The sequence below is a fragment of the Cheilinus undulatus genome, linkage group 7, assembly GCF_018320785.1.
Source record: "Cheilinus undulatus linkage group 7, ASM1832078v1, whole genome shotgun sequence".
NCBI lineage: Eukaryota > Metazoa > Chordata > Actinopteri > Labriformes > Labridae > Cheilinus > Cheilinus undulatus.
Window position 1 is genome coordinate 31,499,737 of NC_054871.1, and position 23,464 is coordinate 31,523,200.

General features: G+C 39.8%; 1 protein-coding gene across 1 annotated transcript in view; it reads right to left on the reverse strand.

Annotated features, from left to right (window-relative positions):
* sema6bb (sema domain, transmembrane domain (TM), and cytoplasmic domain, (semaphorin) 6Bb) overlaps positions 1–23,464 on the reverse strand; it is a 228,068-nt gene that overhangs the window by 120,136 nt on the left and 84,468 nt on the right. Inside the window, exons 2-3 of the mRNA XM_041790994.1 lie at positions 8,307–8,434; positions 5,180–5,294 (exon numbers count right to left, since the gene is read on the reverse strand). Coding sequence (XP_041646928.1) covers positions 5,180–5,294; positions 8,307–8,415 — 224 coding nt within the window. The 5' untranslated portion in view covers positions 8,416–8,434. The remainder of the gene's footprint in view (positions 1–5,179; positions 5,295–8,306; positions 8,435–23,464) is intronic.

The window sequence follows — 23,464 nt, forward strand, 5'->3', positions numbered from 1 at the left end:
ATTTTCCCATATTTCTATTTAGTTTCTCAACTCTTCTTCTCACTAACAGCTATATTGTGGTTCAGCGTGAGCAGCACTGAGCCTTTCTGAGCTTGAAAATGTATGAGGGAAAAAGCCGCTCCACTGGATGAAACCAAACTGGAAAGATATGGGCTGACCACTGAGTTACCCTGACACTTGTGCTGACTGAGGCAGAGCAATGTGGCATGGCTCTGAGTCAGTTTAAATACCAGGATGGTGTAAATATGCGACAGCCTGGCTGAACACTAAATACTAACAAGCGGATTGGAAGTCCTGCACAACAGACAGCAAGTGTTTTTGATCAGTGACCTTTAGGTATTACAGTGACACTACTACAGAACATCATAGCTCTCTTTAAACTTGTGTATGAGTGATTGGATCTGCTTATTCACTTTTCTTCCAATGTTATTGTCCACTTAGGCCAATATGTGGATGCTTTTATCAGCAGATGTGTTTTATAATATGTGATGCTTTAATTTTTTTTGTTTACTTTAATGCCGTTGTTAGCTAATAAATTAATGGACAGGTTGCACGCTAGGTTTAAAGCATTTGTATTTTCTGGTATTATACTTTTAGAATGATACAGTACGTGTTTTGCTTGTTTTTTAGCAGTTGATGGTGCTTTGCTTGACTTACTTTTTCTCTGAGCTTCAACTTGTCAAAGCTGACCTGAGCATGCCAGTGTTAAATGCAGGAAATGGCCAATCAGACTATGCTGAGTTCCTGCAACACAGTCTGTTTTTTGCATTTTTCTTTGTGTCTCAAAAGAAGCCATAACCTATGCTTACCTTCATGGTCAGTTTATTTAAGATCCATTTGATATGTTGATCTTGATTCAGACCACTTTTTGTCATTTTTGTTCTATTTTTTTTAGATTTAGGTGCAGAAAGCAGCTTTTGTAAATCCACCAAAGTTTAGTTGCATCAAGCTGCTTCAGTTTATATCATCTGAGTTTCTACACTGGCTTGTTGTAACTGCCAAACACTTTTCACCTTTTATCCTACATTCAGTGGATTTAGAGTCCTAGCTGGACTTGGCCTGTGTGTTTGTGCATGCAGCCCCTGCTACACACATTATTTTCCTTGTCAGCAGGTTTAACTTTCTACCTCTTTACTCCACAGCTGATCAGTCTGGCAGCTTTACCTCCCAAGGTTCCCAGCATTTCCACAAATTGGCATCTTAGTGTCTGTCTGCTGTGAGGCATTTGACCTGACTGTGAATGTTGCTCAACCCCTGATGACCTCTAAGGTCAGCGTCTGTGGGCTAATAAACTAAGTGACCTGCAATCAGGCAGTTGGCCAGGGCACGTTCCATTTCCACCTGATGTGAATGGTACACAGATCATTGACTTTGTACTCATATGGATGATATGGTTGACTTTCAGATAAAATGACAGAGATCCCTTAAGTTAGTACAGCACACCCATTGATTTAATTAAACAGAGGTCTAGCCAGTTGGTGCTAGTACAGTAGTCTCACGATTAGTGAAATGGGGATCACCTGAGTGCAATGTATGTGTCTTAAGTGATTGTAGTACTAAGACACGTGTGTCTGGAAGGTCGAGCCGCTGGTTAATCAGCATTCCTGGCTACCATCACACCATGAAGACAAAAGAACACGGCAGGCATGCAGAGAAAAAGGTTGTTGAAAAGTATAATTCAGGGGATGGATTCCTAAAAATTCCAAGGCACTGAATATCCCCAAGATTCTGTTAAATTCATCATCAAGAAATGAAAGGAATAGGGCACATGTGTAATACTGCCTAGATCAGGCCATCCTCACAAACTGAGTGACTGTGCAAGAAGTAAAGTAGTTAGAGAGGCCAGCGAAGACACCATGACTGCTCCAAAGGAGTTACAATCTTCAGCAGCTGAGAAGAGAGACTGCATAAGAGTGCCCAGGTTCTTCATCAGTCAAAGGATTTTTGGGGGACAACCAGAGTTCACCAAAAGGCATGTGGGAGACTCCATGGAAAGTGGAAGAAAGTCATTTGGTTTGATGAGACCAAAATGGCACTTATTGGCTATCAGACAAGACTGGTGGAAACCAAACACTGCACATCACAACACACCATCACTACTGTGAAGCACAGTGGTGGCAGCATCATGCTGTGGGAATGCTCCTTGGTAGCCAGAGGGTTAAATGAATGTGGCAAAAATTTATACCTATCCACACAGACTCAGTGCAGTGATTGCAGCCAAAGATGCCTCTACTAAATACTGACTTGAAGGGGGCAAATATTTATGCAGTCACTTCTTTAACATTACATATTTTTATTGAATTGACATTACTTTGTAGCATTCTTTTTTCCCTTTGGCATTAAAGAGTTTATTCTTGGTCAAAAAGCCAAACTATATTTACCATGATTGGTTTATAAAACCAATAAAATGGTAAAACATCCCGTTAACATGCGTTTTATAGGCACTGTAAATTTGGCATAAAATCAGAGCATTCAGGGAGTGGTTGTGCTGTCCATCTTGTTATAAAACCACTGATAAAGATAGTAAAAGTTATTTATGCTTTGCTTTAATATTTAATAGAAAGTGTGCTTCATTCTTTTGGCCATCTTGCCATTAGGTGGAATTTCTCTATGTTGGTATTTGTGCCAGTTGTTTGGATGTTACCGAGGCCCGAGGATGGCAGCTACTTGGCTTGACAGAGCTGAAACGGGGCTTAACACAGCAAGGAGCTTTACTCCACCTGCCACCAGCCAAAAACATGGTTTACTTTCATTTAGCAAGGATGGGAAGAGGACAGGGAGCGGTAGCTGCTCTCAGCGGGTGCTTGGGGCAGGGATTTAGCGGCGCTTGCAGTCTTGAGGAGCAGCTATGCTAATGGTGACAGGATTTGGGGATGAGTGAGGCGTCTTATCAGGCCGCGCACTCTGCAGGAGCTTTTGGCAGTCAAACCTGCCACCTCACAGGTACTTATTTATACATCATACATTTAAAAACTCTGCCTCCCTGCCGGGCTGTCAGTGGCTCACACAAGCCTTTGCACATGGATCTATCATTTTTTGTCAGGGAGCCTGCAAACAGTATTAGCCACTTACAAGAAATATATAAATATAGTCATGAAACACTTTTTCTCCAAATCTCTCATGATGCCATCAACCTCTCGCCTCTGTCGTCTCTCTGCTTGTCAATCTAGAATTTCATTATCATCCGGTTAGCGGAGACATTCATATCAGTTTACCTAAGCTTTTCAGAGAGAATTTCTTCTGCTGTAAATTGAAATAAATGTCTCTCAAGCTGTTTCATGGTATTCCTTAAAACTTGAAGCAGACAGAGTAGTTGTCTGTGGGCAGTTTTACTATCAGACATCAAGTGTGTGCTTATAGACCCACTCAGTGCAGACAGAATGGCTGGAACCATGTTATATAGCTTGATATATTTACTACCAAGTCTCTGTAGAGGTTAGACCAGCTGGAGGCCAGGGACTGGGTCATTTCCTGGACCACAGTGGCGTCTCTTATTCAAAACCACTTCAGTCTTCTTCCAGACTGCCACTACAGCAAATAACTATCACCATATGTGGGAGCCTACTGTGTCTCATTTCTGTAGCATGTCTGAAGTTAAATTATTTTTTGACAAGAGGGGCAGTAAATCTTGAGGTGTGTGTTTTTTGTTAGTTCAGTAAGCTTTAGGTCAGCTCCTGAATAGCCCCAGGGAGCAGCAGATGTAATGTAAAAACTTGACGCAGCTGGGCAGACCGTTCTCGTCTGATCCTGCTGACCACCAGGGCTACTGTCAGCATCAGCACATTTCCCACACATGGGAACCATCCTCATATGGACACCAAACTAGAAAACATTTGTCTCGCCTTAATTTAAGTCTTAAATGAAGCTGCTGCCACAGATTTGTTGGTTTGAAAATAATCGTGGATAAGTCTATGTGGAAATCTTACTGCACTCAATCAATCTTTTTCAAATTTTATTTCATAAAGCAACATAAAAACAGGCAAAAACTCACAGATTGTTTTCCCCACTTATAGACAATACTTGGGTGGGCTACCAAGGTTTATATTTGCTAAGCATCTTTTCTTTCTCTTTTAAAAAAATCATTAACAGTACATTCAGAAAGTGTTCCGACCCCCTTCTCTTTGTTCAATTTTGTTGTTTTGCAGCCTGATGCTAGAAAAATGTCATTTACCACAGGTGGACTCCAGTCAAGGTGTAGAAACATTTCAGCAACAAAGGAGAGAAGTGGAAGGCACCTGAGCTTAATTTCAAGGGTCTGAATACCTATATGAATGTGATATTTCAGTTTTTTCTTTTTAATAAAATTGCAAAAACATCAAACATTCTGACTTTTTTCGTAGTATAAGGCTGCAACATAAATAAACTGAAAAAAGTTCAAGGGGGTCTGAATGCACTGTACATAGAAATAGTCAGTTTTGTCAGTGATGGTCTTGTTTGCTTATGCATATCATCAATAAGAAACTCAGTCTGTTATGTAACCATCTCAAAAATCCTCACAGGAGCTTTAATCTAAATCTTATCATTCTTGGATCAACTTTCCTGTTAAAATTTTTAATGCCAATCAAACTATGCCTTTAAATTAGTTTCCCCCTCGGCTTGCATATCAGTTGTCTTAAGTACATGAAGAGAGAAGAACTGTATTTTTGTGTGAGAACTGCTGCTTGTCTTAGCTGCCTGTTTTAAACAGAGATGTAGAATCATAATCTACTTTCAGCAGTACTTTGGCCCTCCTTTCAGCTGTATGTTTATAATAACATGTTATCATGTCTTCAGCTTGCATTTTGAAACACACCAAAGTGTTACAATGAGAGCTCAGTATGCTCACTTAGCTCTGCCATCATGACACACTTACCTCTCTCCACAGTAATACTGATGGTATGTTTTGATAGTAAATTTAGGTTTCAGGCTCACCCACTGTAACTCCTAAAATAATCTCCAATGAAATTGGCTGATTTTGTTGCTTGGCAACATATGCAGTGATAACAGACAATCCAACAGATATCAAAGCTGGAAATGTCACTGACAGAGCTATATTTGTACGCATATATGTGTGTGATGAAAGAAATCAAAGGCCTTTCAGTAGTAGTGGAAAGCTTGTTGTTGATGAAGATGGAGCCTTGAAAGAATCATTTACATGCAGGTTTGTTATAATGTCTGCGTCTGCTGATAAAGATCGTACCTCGCTCCGATGTAGAGTGTCCGGTTGACTTGGAGGACCCTCTGGATGTGCAGAGGCTCCTGTCTCAGCCATGTTCGATGAGGTCGGCCCAGAAACACTGGATGTCTTCTCACCACTGTTAGTGAAACAAAAACATGCCTGATCACGAACTGACATCCATCTTTGACAAAATCAGACTTTTTATTTTTTTTCTGTGACAGGTATTCAAGGTTATGAGGAGACAAAGTAAGACCTGCATTCAAAACAGCAGCATGTCTGCTAGCACACAGGGACACAGAGCAGAGCACAAACAAACAATCTTGAGAAGAAAGATAGCCTAGCTGAACCTCATATGTCACTGCTATATATCTCCAAAACATGTTCATGTTCTGCCACACTACTCCAATACTTCATGATGAGTCACACAGAGACAGGTGACATTTGAAGAGCATCAAGTAAGGCAAAACAAAGAAACGTTCAAAGTGTTTTAGTGGATGAGAGTTTCTGTTTGTCAAGGAAGGGAAACCTTGAGGGAAAAGATGAATGTGATGGAATATTTCAGTATGTTTTTCTAATGTTGTCCCCAGATGTGTAAAAACAGAGTGAAAAAATATTCAGAGAGAGACAGAGAAATGAAAGTTTCATATAAAGCAGATGGATTTTGATGTAAATCTAGGATGGCTATCTGTCTCTGACCTTGACTCAGGTAAAAGAGATCGTTCTTCAGCGTACATTTTCTTATCCTGGCTTTTCCTGGCTTTTCCATCACTGCTTCTTTATATTCCTGCAGATAGTCCATTTATCTGTTCCTGCTCCTTTTTTACATCTAAATTTGTGTGGTTTTGCTACATAACCATCCTGTAATTTTCTGCAACTCATTTCCATCTCTATCTTTCAATCCAGTTGTTTACTTTCTTCTCCTGTCCTCCATCTGTCTCCCTTTTTGTAGACATTGTTCATTTTCTGCCTATATTAACCTGAGTTTTCTTTTTTAATTTCTACCTGCTTTACAGCCCTGCTGCAGGGTCTAATGTAGCTCTGATGTAGCTCTCTGTCTAGTCGTACAGAGGCAAACCTTACCATTAGGCGAAGGTAGGCAATTGCCTAGGGGCCCGAGAAGACATGATAAACTTAACCCTTTCTTTCGCACCAGACGATATTCTGGCCATGTGGGATTCTAAGGCCTCACACACTCATTAAAGTTGCAAAGTATGCCGTGAACTTGGTGATGTTATAGACTGCTAGAAAGAGGAAAATGTCATGATTCTAACACAGTCCAGCAGTCATGGTTCAAAGATACACAGGAACAGAAACTAGCCCTTTAGTATGAGGAAAACACAGCAAAAAATCAAACTCATGGTGTGTGCCTCCTGCCTTCTCTGTCATACTGTATTCTGAAAATCAGAACAATCCTGTTAATTGTGGTATCCAGTTGAAGGTAAAGGTCCAACAAACAAAACTAGCAGCTTTATTTAGTCGCTAAAACAGGCTAACTCAAGATATCATTGATAAAAGACAATATAAAAACGCTGCTTATCTCTGCTTAGTCATATCGTGTGTTCGGTTTTCTGAGAGATTCCAGATGGATTTGCAACAATCCGTCATGAAAAATTCCAATCCACAACATTTGTGCCATACCAAACACGGTTTGTACCAATCAGTGCCGTTTAAGGAGAATGAGGCGGTAGCTATGGGCGGGAATTAGTTGTCCTGAAGGCCGTTTGCAATGGCTAGCACTAATGCAGTAATTAGCTTTGATTTAGCCATAGTAAAGCATCAGTTTTACCAGAACTGGACAACATTTCAGTATAAAATACAGATTAAAAGCTTGTCATGATGAAAAATATGTTTTCACTCTTCTACTGACCTGCTTCGGCATAAGTTTGTCAGAGTTATGTGGGGAAAGGGTAAGTTATTGTGTGAATGGGTATAACAGCTGCTAGTGATTAGCTCAGATGTAGCCACAGCAACAGTTTTGTCAGAACTGGACATTTAAAACAAGACCAAAGAGCCACACTGAAAGCTTTTCATGATGACAAGATGTTTTTCTTTTCGTGGTCTGTCTTGGCATGAGTTGGGGGTGGGGTTTGCCGGTGTATCTAATGGATGCTGCTGTAGTAGCTATTAGCTCAGGTGTAGCTGTAAGAAAGCAGCAGTTTAATAGGAACTGGATAACATTTTTTTTTTTAAACAAGAGCAAAAAGCCACCCTGAAAGATTGTCTAAGCAGATGTTTTTGCACATCTCCCAACCAGCCTTGACATAAATTTTTATTCACCGAGAAGCTTCGCCATTCACAACTATGGCAGGGGTAGCCTGTCAGAATGTCCAATGTCAACTGGTTACTAGTTGTCCATTAAGAGTCTCCAAATTGATGACTTACAATCTGCCTGAGTATTTCTATACAAAACATTGTTAAACAGTCATTTTAAGTTTGTATCACATCAAATTTGAACTTGAATATGATCAGGCATGTGGCAATGGCTCCATTCAGTTTCTAAGCTAAAATACCAAATGTAAATAATATTTACCATTAACATTTAACAAATTATTGAAAGCATTAGAAGGCTACAAAATACAGAAAATTACATTTTAATAGTTTAAATAGTGAGTACATTTGTTTAACTGTTTATATGTTTTATTATTTTTAATCCAATCCCAGGCATCCTTACATGTTTGCTGCATGAAGACTGCTTTAAAGAAGTAGTAGCTCTTTCTTTGATTAGACAAAAAGAATTTAAGTGGTGAAAACAATGAATGAGGAGGTCCCTCATGCCTGTGTTCGCCTTGGATCCCACCACTGTAGTAGTCTACACTTTACTCTTAGGTATCGATAGCAGGATCTGGACTCAGCCGGGAAACCATCAATCAATATTATTGAACTGCTATCAATCAGTGTCTGGCCTGAGCCCGAGACTGCCAGGTTGATATGGAGTCTCAAAGTCTGAGTGTGTGAGGAGCTACATCTCTCATGGGTCCAAGAATGTGTGTTTGCCTGAATGCGAGAGGCCTTTTCCTCGTTCAACACTCACAGACGTCTGACCGCCACACCATGACCCTTAGCCTCTTCCATGTACCTCCCACAATTCAACACTTTCCCTGTCAGGTCGTGACCCAACACAAGCAAGAAAATGTCAGGAGGTTGTTACCTTCAGTGGGGATGAAGTTGAGGGGTCCGGGCTCCTCTGGAAAAGCCGAGCTGGTCGTCTGGAGCAGCCAACACAGCAGGAAGAAGGAGGGAGGGGCCGTGGTTGCCATAGCAACAGAATGGCACAGTCTGGAAATTTAGAAGAACATAGAAAATAGGGAGTGAGTGGCTGCTAAATGAGGCAGAGAAGTAAGACGTAAACACAGACAGAAACTGGAATCACTCAATCTCTAAGTAAAAAACAAACTGGCCGGGTGGTTTTAGTATTCCCAAAGCATCTTTACCTTCTCACCCTGATATGAGGGGAGATAAATAGCTGCTCAGGAGGGAGGATTAAGCCATGCTCTAAGGGAGAGTCCATTCAGATGTGAATGTGCAAGGAAACAACATGAAACATCCTACTGCAGATGATTAATCTGGGAAAATTAGCGGCAAAGAGGAGGAATTTTGTACAAGAAAGGGAGCCATTTGTTGACTGTGAATGAATAGAAACTTGCATAGAGAAAGGGGATTGAAATGCTCAGTAACACTCATGAGATTGAGCGTTCTCCAAGATATGAAAGTCTCTGAGAGAGGCAGAGAAATGGTGGTTAACTGAAATTAAATGCTCCCCAGCAACGCAAATCAGCTCTCTGACAGCAGAGCTAAACTGTCAGTATTTTTCATCGGGCAGCGCCGAGGCACACTCAGAGCTCAGACGTGATTCATGTGGAAATACAAATGATACCCAAATTAAGTTACCCTACATGATCAATCTTGAAAATGCATAAAGCACTCTGCCTGGCAAGGGGAAAAAGCTCTCAGGATTACTATTGACTTCAGCCACAAACCTCAGATGGCATGACTTGCTCGGCGGCTATCTCTGCACACTGTTATTGCAATTTTTGCTGCTGTAGGATGAGTGTGGTGGAATCCAGTGTGCATCACACAGGCCACTCTGATCTGAGGTGCTATTACCCTGAGCTCTGACTCATCTGTAATCATCTATCTTTTTTTCTCCCCAACTTATATTCCTTGCAGGGGATAATTTTTTTATTTTTTTTAAATAGAAATTTCACACTGTAATTCACTAAAGACCATAACTCCACTTTCATCTTGTTGCAATCTTATTCAAAATGCAATGTCAAGAAATTTGTTATGAAAATCAAGTGGAAAGCTTTTCCATCCCCTCTGCCAAAAACACAAAACATTTCGTGCACAATTTCAACAGCTCAAATTTGAATACTAAGGGTTGGATTTCTTTATGCAAAACTCCTCAGTGTTTTACTGTGGTCACAGATGCACAAGGTGTAAAACAATGCTAAAACAAACACTTCTGGTTGAACACTATTTGCATCTCTCCTCTCTGAGTCACTCTAGACTCTTGTCTTCCTCTCAGTTTAAGTCTGCCTAACTGCATGGTGGCTTTTACTCTTTACAGCAATTAAGGTCTGCTAAGCATTCCACAAACCCCAGGTCCAAAAAAGTTAGTGTGTTTTGTTATACGTGAAGAAAAACAAAGTGATTTGCAAATCCTTTTTAACCTACAGAGTATTCAATTGAAAACAGCACAGAATCAAGATATTTGAATTTTAAACTGATCAACTTTACTGTTTTTGACAATGTACACATATTCTGAAATTAATTCCTGCAACATGTCACAAAAAGTTGGGACAGGATCATGTTTACCACTGTCTTACATGGTGGGAGATTGGTCTAGTCAGGTCAGTCTACAGTCTTTTACTGTGAAGCCATGCTGTTGTAACACGTGTATAATGTGCCTTGGTACTGTCTTGCAAAAAGAAGCGGGATATCCCTGAAAAGACGGAAACAAGTGGAGTTCAAGTATGTCGGCATGTGTGGGTCAAAGAGAGATAGAGAGACACATTGGTGCAGTGTCAGCAGTACTGCAGGCATCGTGCCGGGCTGTTGTGGTGAAGAGGGAGCTGAGCCAAAAGACAAAGCTTTCGATTCAACGGTTGATCTATCATGAGCTCTGGGTAATGACTTATGCTTTATATATAAAACCTGCCAAACTACACGACTCATACAAGATGTCTAACTGGGATGTTAACATTAAGGCAGTAGAACCTTAAGACAGAATGGCAGTAGCCATTAATCAGAGGCATGGTGGTCGCTAGTCGTGGATGGCTGAGTTACAGTTTAGACAGAGCATTTGATGGGACTGTGAGCATGATTTGTTAAAAAAAAATTCATAATTAGTTTGACCGACTAGTAATAATGTTGCTGATTTTAATTGCTGAGCAGGGTAAATGTTTACATCCCAGGAAACTTTGTTTTTCAAGCTAAAAAAAAAAAAAAAAAAAAGCATAAGCTCCAAGAGAACTCCCTTAAAATTGAAAAAATAGCCTTCTGGCACTATATGTGACAAACAGCCCCAGAGCAAAACTGAAGACAAAAGGTACACAGTGTGAAATATAATAACTCAGCTAAACTACTGAAGGTTAAATAAAACTGAAAAAAGTTCAACAGTGTATAAATACATGTATTTTAAATGCCACAACTGATAAAGCAAGAATACTGTATTCTTTTAGAAAGTTTTCTTTTCTCAGTCAGTTTCACTTAGCCATTTTATTCCCTCTCTCTCTTCCCCGAAGGATACAAACAGCCTTTGTGTAGGCCATCTCTTTAATGGAGTCACAGACATAACCTTATCAGGACACATAATCTTTATGGGACATTTCTCAAATTCCCTACTCTGACTTCAGAATAAAAGTGGGCGGCATGCTAATTACTCAACACCCACAAGCCAAATTACTGGAGGTGAAGGGCAAAGAGTCACTGAGAGAAGAAAGGAGGTCACGGGTTGGAGAGAGACAGATATAGTGAGAGATAAGTGAGAGACATTAAGAGACAGAGGGAGAAGATGAGAAGTCAGGAAGTCAGTATATCCAATCAGAGATTGTATTGTTTCTGCTGTTAATAATTTATGAATAAATGTCAGGCGGTACGCATTCGATTAGTATAATTAGACACCCTGGGCTATACAATTTCATGGGACAGGAGAATAAGTAGATACACCAGTATAAAGCTTGTGTGTTGTACGTGTGTGTGGGTGCACAAATGGTCCAGAGCCAAAGCATCACTGTAATTATGACAAATGGCTGCAGCCAAGTCCATTCAGAAGCCCTGCTGCATGGCACACGCTGTGCAGTAGTACACCATTATCACTGAACGATGCATACTACAAGTCCCATATACATTTTAGGAGCAGACACTAATCCAAAATATTCAACCCCAGGGTGCTATAGCACTTAGTGTTAGGAAATTGAAATGGCAGTAGATGTCACTGAAGTCATATTGAGGCTGGCTTAATGTGTAGGCTACAAGGATTTAAGAAACATTAAAAAACTATGCTCCTGGCAGCAGATCATTGTGTCAGTTCTTTCACCACAGGGACTATTGTTTCCAGTGTTGTGACAAACATATTCAGCCATTGAGCTTCATTTCAGGCAACCTCCCAACAGTCGGTATGAGTGCCAAGCTAATACAGATGGTAAGTGATGTAGAGGAGGGAAAACGTTAATGTCTGATTGAGTGAAACTTCAGTTTAAGCTTGTATGCCTCATCCACTTCAGCAAGCTTGTTTTTAACTTTCAGTGAAAGAGAACACCTGAACTCACTACTAAGCTCCAATCAATCAACAAGGTTTGCACACACTTGTTAATTGTTCTTTGCACAGCTCGAACAAATTGATTGTGGTTGTTTGGGTGAGTATTCCAAACACAAAGTCGTTAAGAGGTCATTTCGCGAGGGAAAAGATGAATGAGTGGGTTGTCAGTAAAGATGTTTCTGGCAAGAAATATCTCTGTCTAACAGATTAAGACTCAGGCTAGTCGAAAGCATGGATGTCTGTGATTCGCCAATCAAATGACCAAACACTGTCCCCCTGCTAGAATTACTAGTCAGATTATGTTTTTCTGTGCTAAATTTTTTCTCAACCGTATAGTAGACGACTAGTCTGAATTAATATCTGTGGGTTATGGAATTCAACATCCATTTCTTGTCAATAGCCCAAGTCTAAAGGTTAGAAAAGTCTCATATATAGTCTATATTTACGGTTCACGTAAGGCTATACATTGTACTGCCTGTAGCATATTTTGCTCTAATTTGAAGTAGTTTAGTCATCACACTCTTCAATGATAATATAAATTAATTGATTAATTAAGTTGTCATAAATGGCCCAGAAAGTTGCCAATTTGCAACATACATTACTTAAACAACTTCAATTTAGTTTTAGAGATGCTATGTCAGCAGTTCAGGCAACACAGACCTAGGGTCCATTTGGTTATGGTACTAAAGATGGTCACCATTGCTTTGGTTATGTTATTATATAACAGTTTAAATTCACATAGCCTGCTTGCATCTATATCTCCTTTTTCTGTATCAAAATGATGCCAAAATCATTATGCATTAAAAATGCCATATTTGCACTGTACAGAGTTACTCTGATGAACACTTAACAGTCACAGTTACTCTTTTGACCACTCAACAGTCAGAGAGTAACAGTAGCTGGGTTTTCATTACACTTGGAAATGCGCAAAATCTAAATAGCACAATAAAAAACTGGTAATGGAAACACCTAAATTTCGGAAAAAAAAAAAAACTAAAATATTGCTAAAAAGTTTTTACGCAAGGAGATTTTTCAGGCATTTCAAAAAAGAAATATATCACAAAAGTGTAATGGAAACACTTTTTCTGCATTTACAAGTCACAGGACTTGACATACGGTGTCACATGACCGGTCACTCCAAGACAACATGGCGCAGTACTTGTGGGCAGAAGAAGAGACGAGACTTTTCTTAACATCATACTTATACCCTTATACGTGGCTTTTGCCAAATGGACTTCACGTCTGAACTATCATCAACCGCCGTAGATGTAACCAAAACTGTACCAACACGCAACAGGTTTTGAGCATCAAACTTCCCTGCAGTGGATTCACGCGAGATGAGATTTTACGAGAATTGCAAGGCCTATGCCCAAAACTCCTTTCAATGGAAACGCATTCAAAGCACAATTGTACTTAATCGAAATTTAAGAAATATCACTTTTATTTTGCAAAAAACTGTAATGGAAACCCAGCTTCTGATGACCAATCAACAGTCACAGAGTTACTCTGAAGACCTATCAACAGTCACAGAGTTACTGCGAAGACTGTTCAACAGTCACAGTTTTTCTGATGACCACTCAACAGTCACAGAGTTATTCTGAAGACCACTCAACAGTCAGAGAGTTACACTGATGACCACTCAACATCACAGAGACACACATCATTGTGCTGAGACACTGTAACACAACACGAGACCTTAAGATATTGAAAATTACCCATATTTGTTTTGTATAGCAGTTAGCTTCCTTGCTGTTCATAACATGCTGGAACACACAATGACACAGACCAGACCAGCAGGGTTTTGAACCACTTTTTAACCACTTTTCTTCCTCGTTAGGTCATATAAACCGGGCCAGAAAACATGCTGATTAAAATGAAAACACTCCTCATTATGGACAAGTGACAAGCAGAGAAAGGCAGAGTGACTCACAGGCTTTGAGTCTATCTCACAACAGTTACCTCAAGCTGAGAGCTAAAATACTGTATTATTGTTAGTGATAATGGATGGCACAAAGGCAACACAGCTGCAAAGAAACTGCATGTTGTAGACTAACTGAGTGAAATGGAAATCAACACTCAGAAGGAGAGTTTAAACCTTTTTTGGGAGATTCCAAAAACTGGCTGTGGCTTTCATACCAGGGGACTTATTTTCCTGATTTTACAGTGACTAAATGGCAACTTTCCGAGTTGTGATTGGCATTTATTTGGCTGGATGAGAAGAAGGCTTTGATCAATGCCTTCTCAGCATGCTCTCCACTGTTGTCAACTAAGATAGATAAGAAATCACTAAACAATCAGTGACATCTAGTGTCTTTAGTAAACCCCTAATGAAGACTGTAGAGTTCTGATACAGATTCAAGTCAAGCTACGGAAAGCAGCCTTGAAAGAGAAGAGAAAATGGTTTGATAATGGGAAAAAGATGTGAGGAATGCCTGCAATGTGGAATTGGATACTGCTTATGCAGATCTAGTGACCCTCTGCTGCAGGGTTTGGATACTTTGCATGCAAATAGAACACCTCATCATCAAATGAAGGTGCTAATATGCTCAGAAATGCTTTTCTCCACTTTTAACTGTTGCCATGGCTCAGTTTCTGTCTTTTCATAGTCTCTCAGCATCTTCCATTTCCCTGTTTTGCTGCACCCAGGTTTCCCTCTTGCTCTACCTCAGCCCCTGTTCTACTGGCGTGTACATTCTCAGTGTTTCTGGAGGGTTGAAGGAACCCGAGATTATGCTTGTCCTAGATATGGGGAAAATGGTAATGAAATGGAACAGCGTTAATGGGGACAATGTGGCGGTTGGGGGTTTTATGATTAAAATATTAACAGAGAAGCTGTCATGTGTTGTACAAAGGTACAGTACTGGTGGAACACAGTACTCCAGTAATAGTCTGATATAATCCCTTTTCACACTGGTTGAACATCTTCAAAACGCCTGCACGGTTTAAGAGTGAATTCCAACATGATCCCCCATAAACCCTGTTATAAAGCTTTTATAGTGCAAACTATAAATATATGAACTGAGTTATTATTATTTTTCCTATAAAAGCATAACCAAAGTGGTACAAATAAATATATTCCATCAACAATTGATAGCATGACAGCATTTATGTAAAAATGGAAAAAATCAAAGAGAGTTGGTTTGGCTCAGTTGATAGAGCAGGCGCCTCATGTGCAGAGGCAAAGCTTGACGCTTCCACCGCAGAATCGACTCCCACCCTCAACACTTTGATGCATGTCAACCCCCTCTCTTTCCTCCCTGCATTTCCTCTTTTCAGCCTTCCTGTCAATAAAGGCAAAAGCCAAAAAATATCACAAAAAATGTTGAAAGACACTCAGTTATCTTTTTCGATTTCTTAAGAAGCAGTAGAGAGCAGGTGGAGATTGTCGACCTGTTTATCCATCTTAGATGCTGACTCTATGTGGATGAAAGAAAAGGTAAATCAACGGTTTGCAAATACACTCAGGCGGTATCAACTAATATTAAGGAAGACAAATCATGGATAATTAAAGTCCTGAGGGCCAGGACTCCCTTTTCAAGTCAGAAAATCAGAAATTCTGGCTCTTAGGAAATTTTCAGTTAATAAACACAAGACACTTGTTCCCTAAAGGGGAACATCAGAGTTCAGTGAGATATACACACCACCTCAGGGCCCCGTAGTAATCGCTACAACAACAGAAACAGCATTGCCACCAGATCCAGGCACATGCGAGTCCTAGGGAGAGGTTGATACTATCTGCACAACCACATGGCCCCTAATGTCCCCTACAACCCAACTATGACTAAACTAGATAGAGGTGAGAGCTAACACATTAACAAGACTAATCTTAAGCCCAATTCACAATACAAACTAAAACGAATCGGTTCAGACAGCTGCAATCATCGCCAGCAATGTTCTAAAACCACTCGCTATGTTGCAAATCTTACATATAGAGCATACAGAAGAATTATGCTTAATACTTAAAATCTGACATATTTGTAACTATATTCAATGGGTTCAAATGTTTTATTCCCAAATGGGGATCAGCCCTAACGTAGACACACATATTTGTTACAACAAGACCAATATGTCTCTCTATTTATGATTTTAATTTCAATTTTGGCCAATAACTGCATGCGGAAAAAAATAGGCGAGACCTCATTCTCAAGATTCTCAGAGCATGAGATATGTGCTTCAGGTGAGTAAGATGCTGTGCTTATGCAGACAGTCTGAAAGCCCTGACTTGTTAACATGCAAACACATTAACCAAGAACATCAAGCTTTATAGCAGCCAAGACACGCTGTTACTCTTAAAGGAAGAGAAAAGAAATGTTGCAACAAGGACTAGAAAGACTAGAATAGAAAACCTCAAAAACTATGTACAAAACTAAATCATTTAAACTACTTTCAGCTTCAAAGAACCTTTTTTTTAAGTGTTTCAACTCAGCTTTCCAAATATTGGTTCCAAGTCACATTTCTCATGAATAAATTTGAGCATTCAGCAGCTAAACAGCCAGATATCAGAAAAAGATATTGGACTGATCTGCGGTTTTATAGACACCAGATGCTGCAGAACTAAAGTTAAAATAAAAGTCAATATGATTGTTTGTCCTAAAGATGTTTTATAAGTCACATAAGTCTATAGATTGTGTTGTTTTGAGCTTGTTTTGATCTTACAATTGGCCACATTAGCATATCTTTAAATCCAAATGTATAAATGTAGTTGCTGTGATTTATAACAGTACCATAAAGGGAGCAATAAGTCCTCTGTGTTTTTCATTATAGTGTCAGTTCTTTTGATACGAGAGCTATGGAAGCAGAACCTCCTCTTGATTTAGCTCAATCCACCACATTCAAAGGTCTATAAAAGGACATGATACTGGAGAGAAGCCAACAACAACCTGAAGGGTTTCAAGCTCTAATAATCTTTGTTATTGTAAAAGAGGCCGGCTCAAACTATCCAAAGACTTTGAGCTTGATACTTAAAACTCTTAATAACATTTAAAGAGGAACGAATGCTCAAAGAAACACCCCTCTGCCGCAGGCTTCAGGCTGAGCTCCACTTTGCTCTGCTTTTATTGTTCCATATCACTGTGATGACCTTCAGAGCTCGGTACACATGAAGTATATTAAGTAAGCGGCGTTGGATTTTATTATTGTTCAGTTCGTTATGTGGATTTAAGGGCACCACAAAGATTTTCCAGAGAACGGTCTAATTGTCATATTAGTGAAGAGGGAAAGGCTGCTTTATGGAGTGTGTAGAATCAATGACAGGTGAGAGTCTGATGCTCCTTTAATCATAAGATGCAGTACATTGCAGAGAGGGAGTAAAGAAAAGGGATGATAAATAAGTTGACCAGAGGGGAGGATTTAAGGTAAAGATAAAAAACTAACACAAAGACTATAAAAGCGTCTAAAGAGTAGGTAAAGGACAAGGTAGGACGAAGTAGAAGAAAAAATTCCTGCTCTAAAGGGACTGATGGAGACAAACAGAGGTGAAAGAGAGACAAGTGAGGCACTCAAACAGAAAAGGGCCAGTCACATGGAACATAAAGAGAGAGAGAAGCGGAAGAATGTCCGGAATGAGAGAGAGAAAAACAATGACACTGAGAAGAGGAAGAGCTAATAGTGGGCCAGTGTTGCCAGATTTATCTGCAAACTGAGCCAAAAAAAGGCTAGTGGGAACAACCTCCGGGCTCTTTACTTTCCCGATTGGCAACTTATCTTAAGGAAAGACAGCTTTCTGTATATCAACCAGGAGTTCCTCAGGAGTCAATATTTGGACCGTTTCCCTTTAGTCAGTACATGTTGCTTCAGGACCACACAAGCCGAAATAAAAAAGGAACCCATAACAATTAAACAGATGACACCCCATAATTCAGTTCCTATTTCTGTCACCTGTTGTAAAGCTGTCACTGGATTAATGAATTAGAGTTTAAACAAACTGGTCATCACACCATGTTTAGACAATGAATAAAGACAACAGCTGTGTGGCAGGAAACACGTTCTCATTTAAAGCAAACACCACAACGGTCTTTAACCATATTATTACTATGTCCTTTTAGATACAAGCCACAACAATGAATTTATTTGAATTGCTCATATTTTTAATGACTTTAAATGTTATAAATGTAAGCTGGGGTCAGGCTTATACTTTACTGTTTTCAGGTTTATAATACATCAATTAAAATGCCTTTTGTTATTTCATACATGAATGACGTTTTATTTACTTTTGTCAGTCATTGTTTTTTAAATAATATTCAAATTTGGGCTTTTTATATTTATTGTAAATACGACAGTTGACAGAGTCAGAAATTCGAGGGCAGGAGGGGAATGACAAGCAGGACGGAGGCCAGAGGCCTGATTTGACCCAGCCCCCTGCTTAAGGACAGCAGCCTATGTGGCTTGCAGGCATAACCACCTAATGCCAAACTTATAGAGCTTCATTTCCACTTACATATGTAGCTGATAACCGTAAATCTGTAAATATGCAGATGATGCCTTCCAGTCCCATAGAAATCTGATGAAAATTACCTGTAGTCATAGGGAGGGGCAGATTGAAATACAGTTTGTACTGTGCATAAGTTTTAGGCATCTTTTGGCCAAAACTGAGGCGTAGATTTTGCGAGTAAGCTGCCTGAGGGCACCATTGGGTGGGGAGGAGGATTGACACAACAAGGGTTGTGCTCTGGATGTCCTTGCACATCTCAAGGGGCATGGGAAAATAACCTGTTTAAAAAAAAACAAACAAAACTTTTAAGCACAGCCTAGGCTACCCTCCTGGTGGGTTGTCGGGTTGCCACAAGTCCCTGATTGTGCTATGGATGTCTAAAGGGCCCAAAAACTGCTGGTGGTCTCCAGGCGTATCACCAGGGATGAAAGGCTGGGACTAATGGGACGCCACTGAGCTTGACCTTGGCTGCTGAGCGACAAACATGTGCCAACATGTGTGGAGCTTGACTCTGGCCAGAGTTTAATCGTTAGAATATGTAAAGTTCTATTTTTGTTTACTAAGAATACGTCTGTGAGGGTCTGCTCCACGGACTTTGCTATCTTGATTTTTTTGATCTTCCATGTTTCTACAGTACCACAGAAGGGAACAAATAACCAGTAACCAGATTTTAAAATTTTGTTGGTTGACATGATTATCACCAAAAGTGGGCATTGCTATCTAGAACGTGACTGTTAGTTGTAATATTCTCAATTTTACACACTGCATCTTTAATTGAATTTATTTCAAACAGTTAAGACAATTTTATAACACTTTATATCACTTTATATGATAATCGTGCTGTATTTCATATCAAGCTGATAAAAACGATTTGTCATTGCCTGTTAACCTGTAGAGCGCTACCATACAGTATCTCCAAAATCCATCTCAAAAGATTAATTGTTTACAACATAGAAAGACACAAGAAATCTGAACAGCTGTTTAAAGTGTTTTACTTTCACAAGGTTGTAAGAAGCTAAATTGTAATCAACATTTCTGTTCAAGAATTACAATTAACCACAGATGTGGAGTTAAAACAGATTTTACCTCACACTCCTCTTATTCTGCTTGAGGCTATGCTCCCTGAAAAAACTGAATATCGGAGTTGGAGCTAAATCTTGCAGTGTGGAATTTTCAAACTGACAGCATTTAATTGGATGCTGGTCTGGTTTGTTATTTTTCTGAAACTTTTATTTAATGGTCTGCTTTAAAAGACCAAGACAGAATATCTTTAAAATGCTGGAGTCAAAACAACAAAGAACAAGTTTTATCAAACCACACCTGTGAGTTGGCACATTTCTGTATTGGTCTAGTTATGTTTCAGGGTAAATCGGGGGTAAACCATCTCTCCTCTTGTCTATAAAGGCCACGACTGTGCTTCACAGTCTCTCACCTCCTCTTCCCCCTTGTTCATGTCCTTCGTCATCCTGCACAGGCCCTCTGGTTCTTCAGAGTGTAAAATCAATATTCACAACCTAGTTTTCGTTTTTTATAGCCCTAGCTGCTGGGATACTTTGCCAGATTGCATTAGCTACTCTTCAACATTAACCATGTAAAAAGCAGAGTGAAAACACTTGTTTTCCCCTGTGCATTTGAGAAGTTTAGCTGTGTTTGTGTTTTAAACTGCATCTTATTGTTCTCGTTGTTTGTTTATGCGCTGTAACTCCCCTAGAGTAAAATGTTCTACATGAATAAAGATTTCTTTTGCCCTGCTTTGCTTTCCTGAAAACCACCTTAAATCTGCTCCCTTAGTCAGGCAGTTAGCCTTTTGACTCCTTGGCATAGACGTGCATAAACAAAAGCATATGCACTGTTTACTTGGCACACATATATGCACACAGCAAAACCACAAACACAAACATCTCCACTGAGCATTGTGCCTTCACTTAAGCCAAACCACAGTCTTCCCTCTCTATCACTCCACAGCCTAATGTAAAAGTGATGTAGGGATCCCCTCAACTAGAGAGGAATGTGCACACAATTTCTTCCCTTTGCTCAGATCTTGTGTGACCTGGGGTCTGTTTACTGGATATTTGCACCACCATGAAATCCTGGAGTCTCAATAAAATGGCCCATACTTAAAGAGAGAGAGGGACAGAGATAGAGTGTCAGAGAAAAGGTCCAGTGAGAAAAAGAGGGGGAGTGCACTGTAAATGAAAAATGAAGAGTGACCTTTGTGCACAGAACACTGATTCCCATGCAGTGAGAAACACCATGCATGGATTTATGTTGTGGGAAATATGTGCAGCATGTGCAGAAAGACAAAACAGTGTCTTAACACTTGTATCTAATGGGAATCAGAGCATGTGAGCACATCCGTTTGCTACCTGAGAGTAGCAGGCGATAAGTGAGGCCTGCAAAAGCTGGAGAGTTGGTATTTTAGTGTTAAATTTTTAGAAAGTGTCATTTTAACTCCATTCTGAGTAAAATGGACTTCAGTGTTGGAGTTATTTGACAATGTCTGCATTGTCCGTTTTTCATCCATTCTCTTGAAGCTTACAAATACGGACCAAAAGAAGCAATACAGCCACCAATGGGGGTTCAGAGTCTGCCCTATTAGTGTTGTTTTAATGTCAGACACTTTTGCACCATGGGTGAAGTTATCCACTGAATTAGCTACTTACTGCCCATGGTAAGGGATGGTTTCCAGTAAAGGGTGGTGTCCTAATTTTCATCAGAGGGCTTTTCCTAAGCATGCATATGGCTCTCTAATACATCCTTGTTAGAAGACACCAGACTTTGAGGTGTTTAATACAATTTGGCAATTTTTAATTGGTATTAAAGTTGAATAATAAAAACTGTAAATACCTCAAATTAAAACCTCAAGTGGAGGAGAATAAAACAATGTTGTGTTAAAAGTACACTTTAATGAGTTAAAAACAACACTGAGTGTTAAAAATTAACACTTTAAGAGAGTTAAAATATTAACACTTCCCAAATTTAATTTAGTTTCCATCAGAATTATTTAAACTCTGGGAAAGTGTTAGATTTTAAACTATTGCATTTGAATTAGCTCTAATGACTTTTGCTGTGTAGCACAATATCCCCTTTACAGAGCTCTATGTGTTTAATGGATATATGATTTCAGGGGATTTAAAGGTTGGTGCTTGAATAAGATTATCTCTGACTTTTCTATCAGCGGTGAATGTGCTTCCATTTACAGGCAAGAGGAAGCTCAACTATAGAACGGTGCATGACAGAGCAGTAATCTAATACCTGTAAAAGCTTATTGTTGATGAATGGATATCTTTGAGTATTACTGGAGCTGGAACAGAGTTGTGTCGCTGTCATTAACCTTCGCAGTCCTGAAATTTACAGCTTCTTGGAGGAGGAGCTGCGCTTGCAATCTGAAGAGGAAAGATTTTGCAGCACAATGTGACAATGTCTGCCTGAGTCTGCAGGTAATTATAGGTCTGTGTTTCAGGAGGAAGATTCCCCAGAAAGGAGCAGGGAGATAAATCTTCTCTTCTTCGTACCCTGCATATCTCTCTGCTTTTCATCTTTAACGCTTCGATATTCCTCGCAAGACAAGAAGAAACATCATGTCACATCACAAGTGAGGAGAAAGACCTGACCTTTAGCTTCCCACCAGTTTACAACCATCATTAGCAGGGCAGGGATCAGGGGCCAAGGCCATAAATCATGCTCAAACCATCCACGTAGGAGGAACCAGAGCTACACTGCAGTAAAATTGAAGGGAAAAAACACACACCAAGACTGACAGGAGGCTAAAAGCAACTCCATCCATCACTTGCTAGAGGCTTTCTAAAGCCAGTAAAGGCAAAACACACAAGGCGATAATCTTCAGCATGGTTATAAATAATACAGAAACCTTGCTAATGGCAATAAAAGGTTCTGCAGCAAGACAGAATCCTTCTTGATGTGATTATTCGGCTAAAATTTTCCCTAAGGACGTGTATTATCTTGCATAAATACTCAGGAGTAACTCAATAGGGCAGTATGTTCCCATCCAGAGGCTGTTTGCCCTTCTTGCTCGTGAACCGGGGAGAGGTGGATTTATTATAATGGCAACAAGTGACTGTCAGTGGGGGTAAAAGGTTAGGCGGCAGCGAAAAATAGAACATTTTGAGGAAAAGGAGAGAGCAATAAAAACTGAAAAAGACTGACGAAAAAAACAGCAATAAAAGGTTCAACAGCAAATCAATTTAACCTGGAAATTAAATCCCAGCTCCACTTATTTCAGTGAAATTTACAACAAAGTACTTAAGCAAGCTGAATCATTGCTACAATGAATGCCTTGAACTGTTTGGACAGTGAAAATGATTAACATGGAACTTCAACTATATCAACCATACTATGCTGCAAGAATGCTTATGATTTGAGCACTAACTTTCTTTTTAAATATGGCCTATTTACTAATGTAGATAAGGCAGCAAAACTGGCGTGACCATGGTTTAGCATGCTTACTAGATTTTGCCCAGCTGCTTGATTTTGGCCTAGGGCAGCATTTCTCAACCTTTCATCTGTCAAGGCACCCTTGTAAAACTTGAAAAACCTTGTCACCCCGGTCAAGTGTATCAAAAATAAAGAAAACAACATTGTACATCACTATGACTGCCACTGGATTCATGAACTAGAATTAATGAGATACATCTCATTATTTCCAGCAGACCATGGAGTCAAACTCTGCTTTAACTGAGATCAGCTGATTTCATGCAAGCCCTCATCAGCTGACAGCCAGCTGATTCGCTCTAAGCATGCTATTGGCTGACAGCTCTCATGCAGCCTTATTTAAACTTCTCTTGCCTGGCTACGCTCTGCCGCTCCTTCTGCAAGCTAATCATGCAACCCTCCTCCACCCCAGCTCCTCCTTCATTCCTCCTGCTTCTGACTTAATCAATGTCAGTCTGTTGTAATTGATGCCTGCTCCGCTCTGCTGCTTCACTCCCTGCCTTATGCTTTTGTTATCAGCATAGGAAAAGCAGGGCCGTGTCCTGTTCCTGCTTTATGCTTTCTATAAAGGCCTGTGAAAGGGCAGGGGATCCCAGAACAGCTGTACCGCCAAACATAAAGAACAGTATTTATATTTACAGCTGCAAAACATGTTTCTTGACAA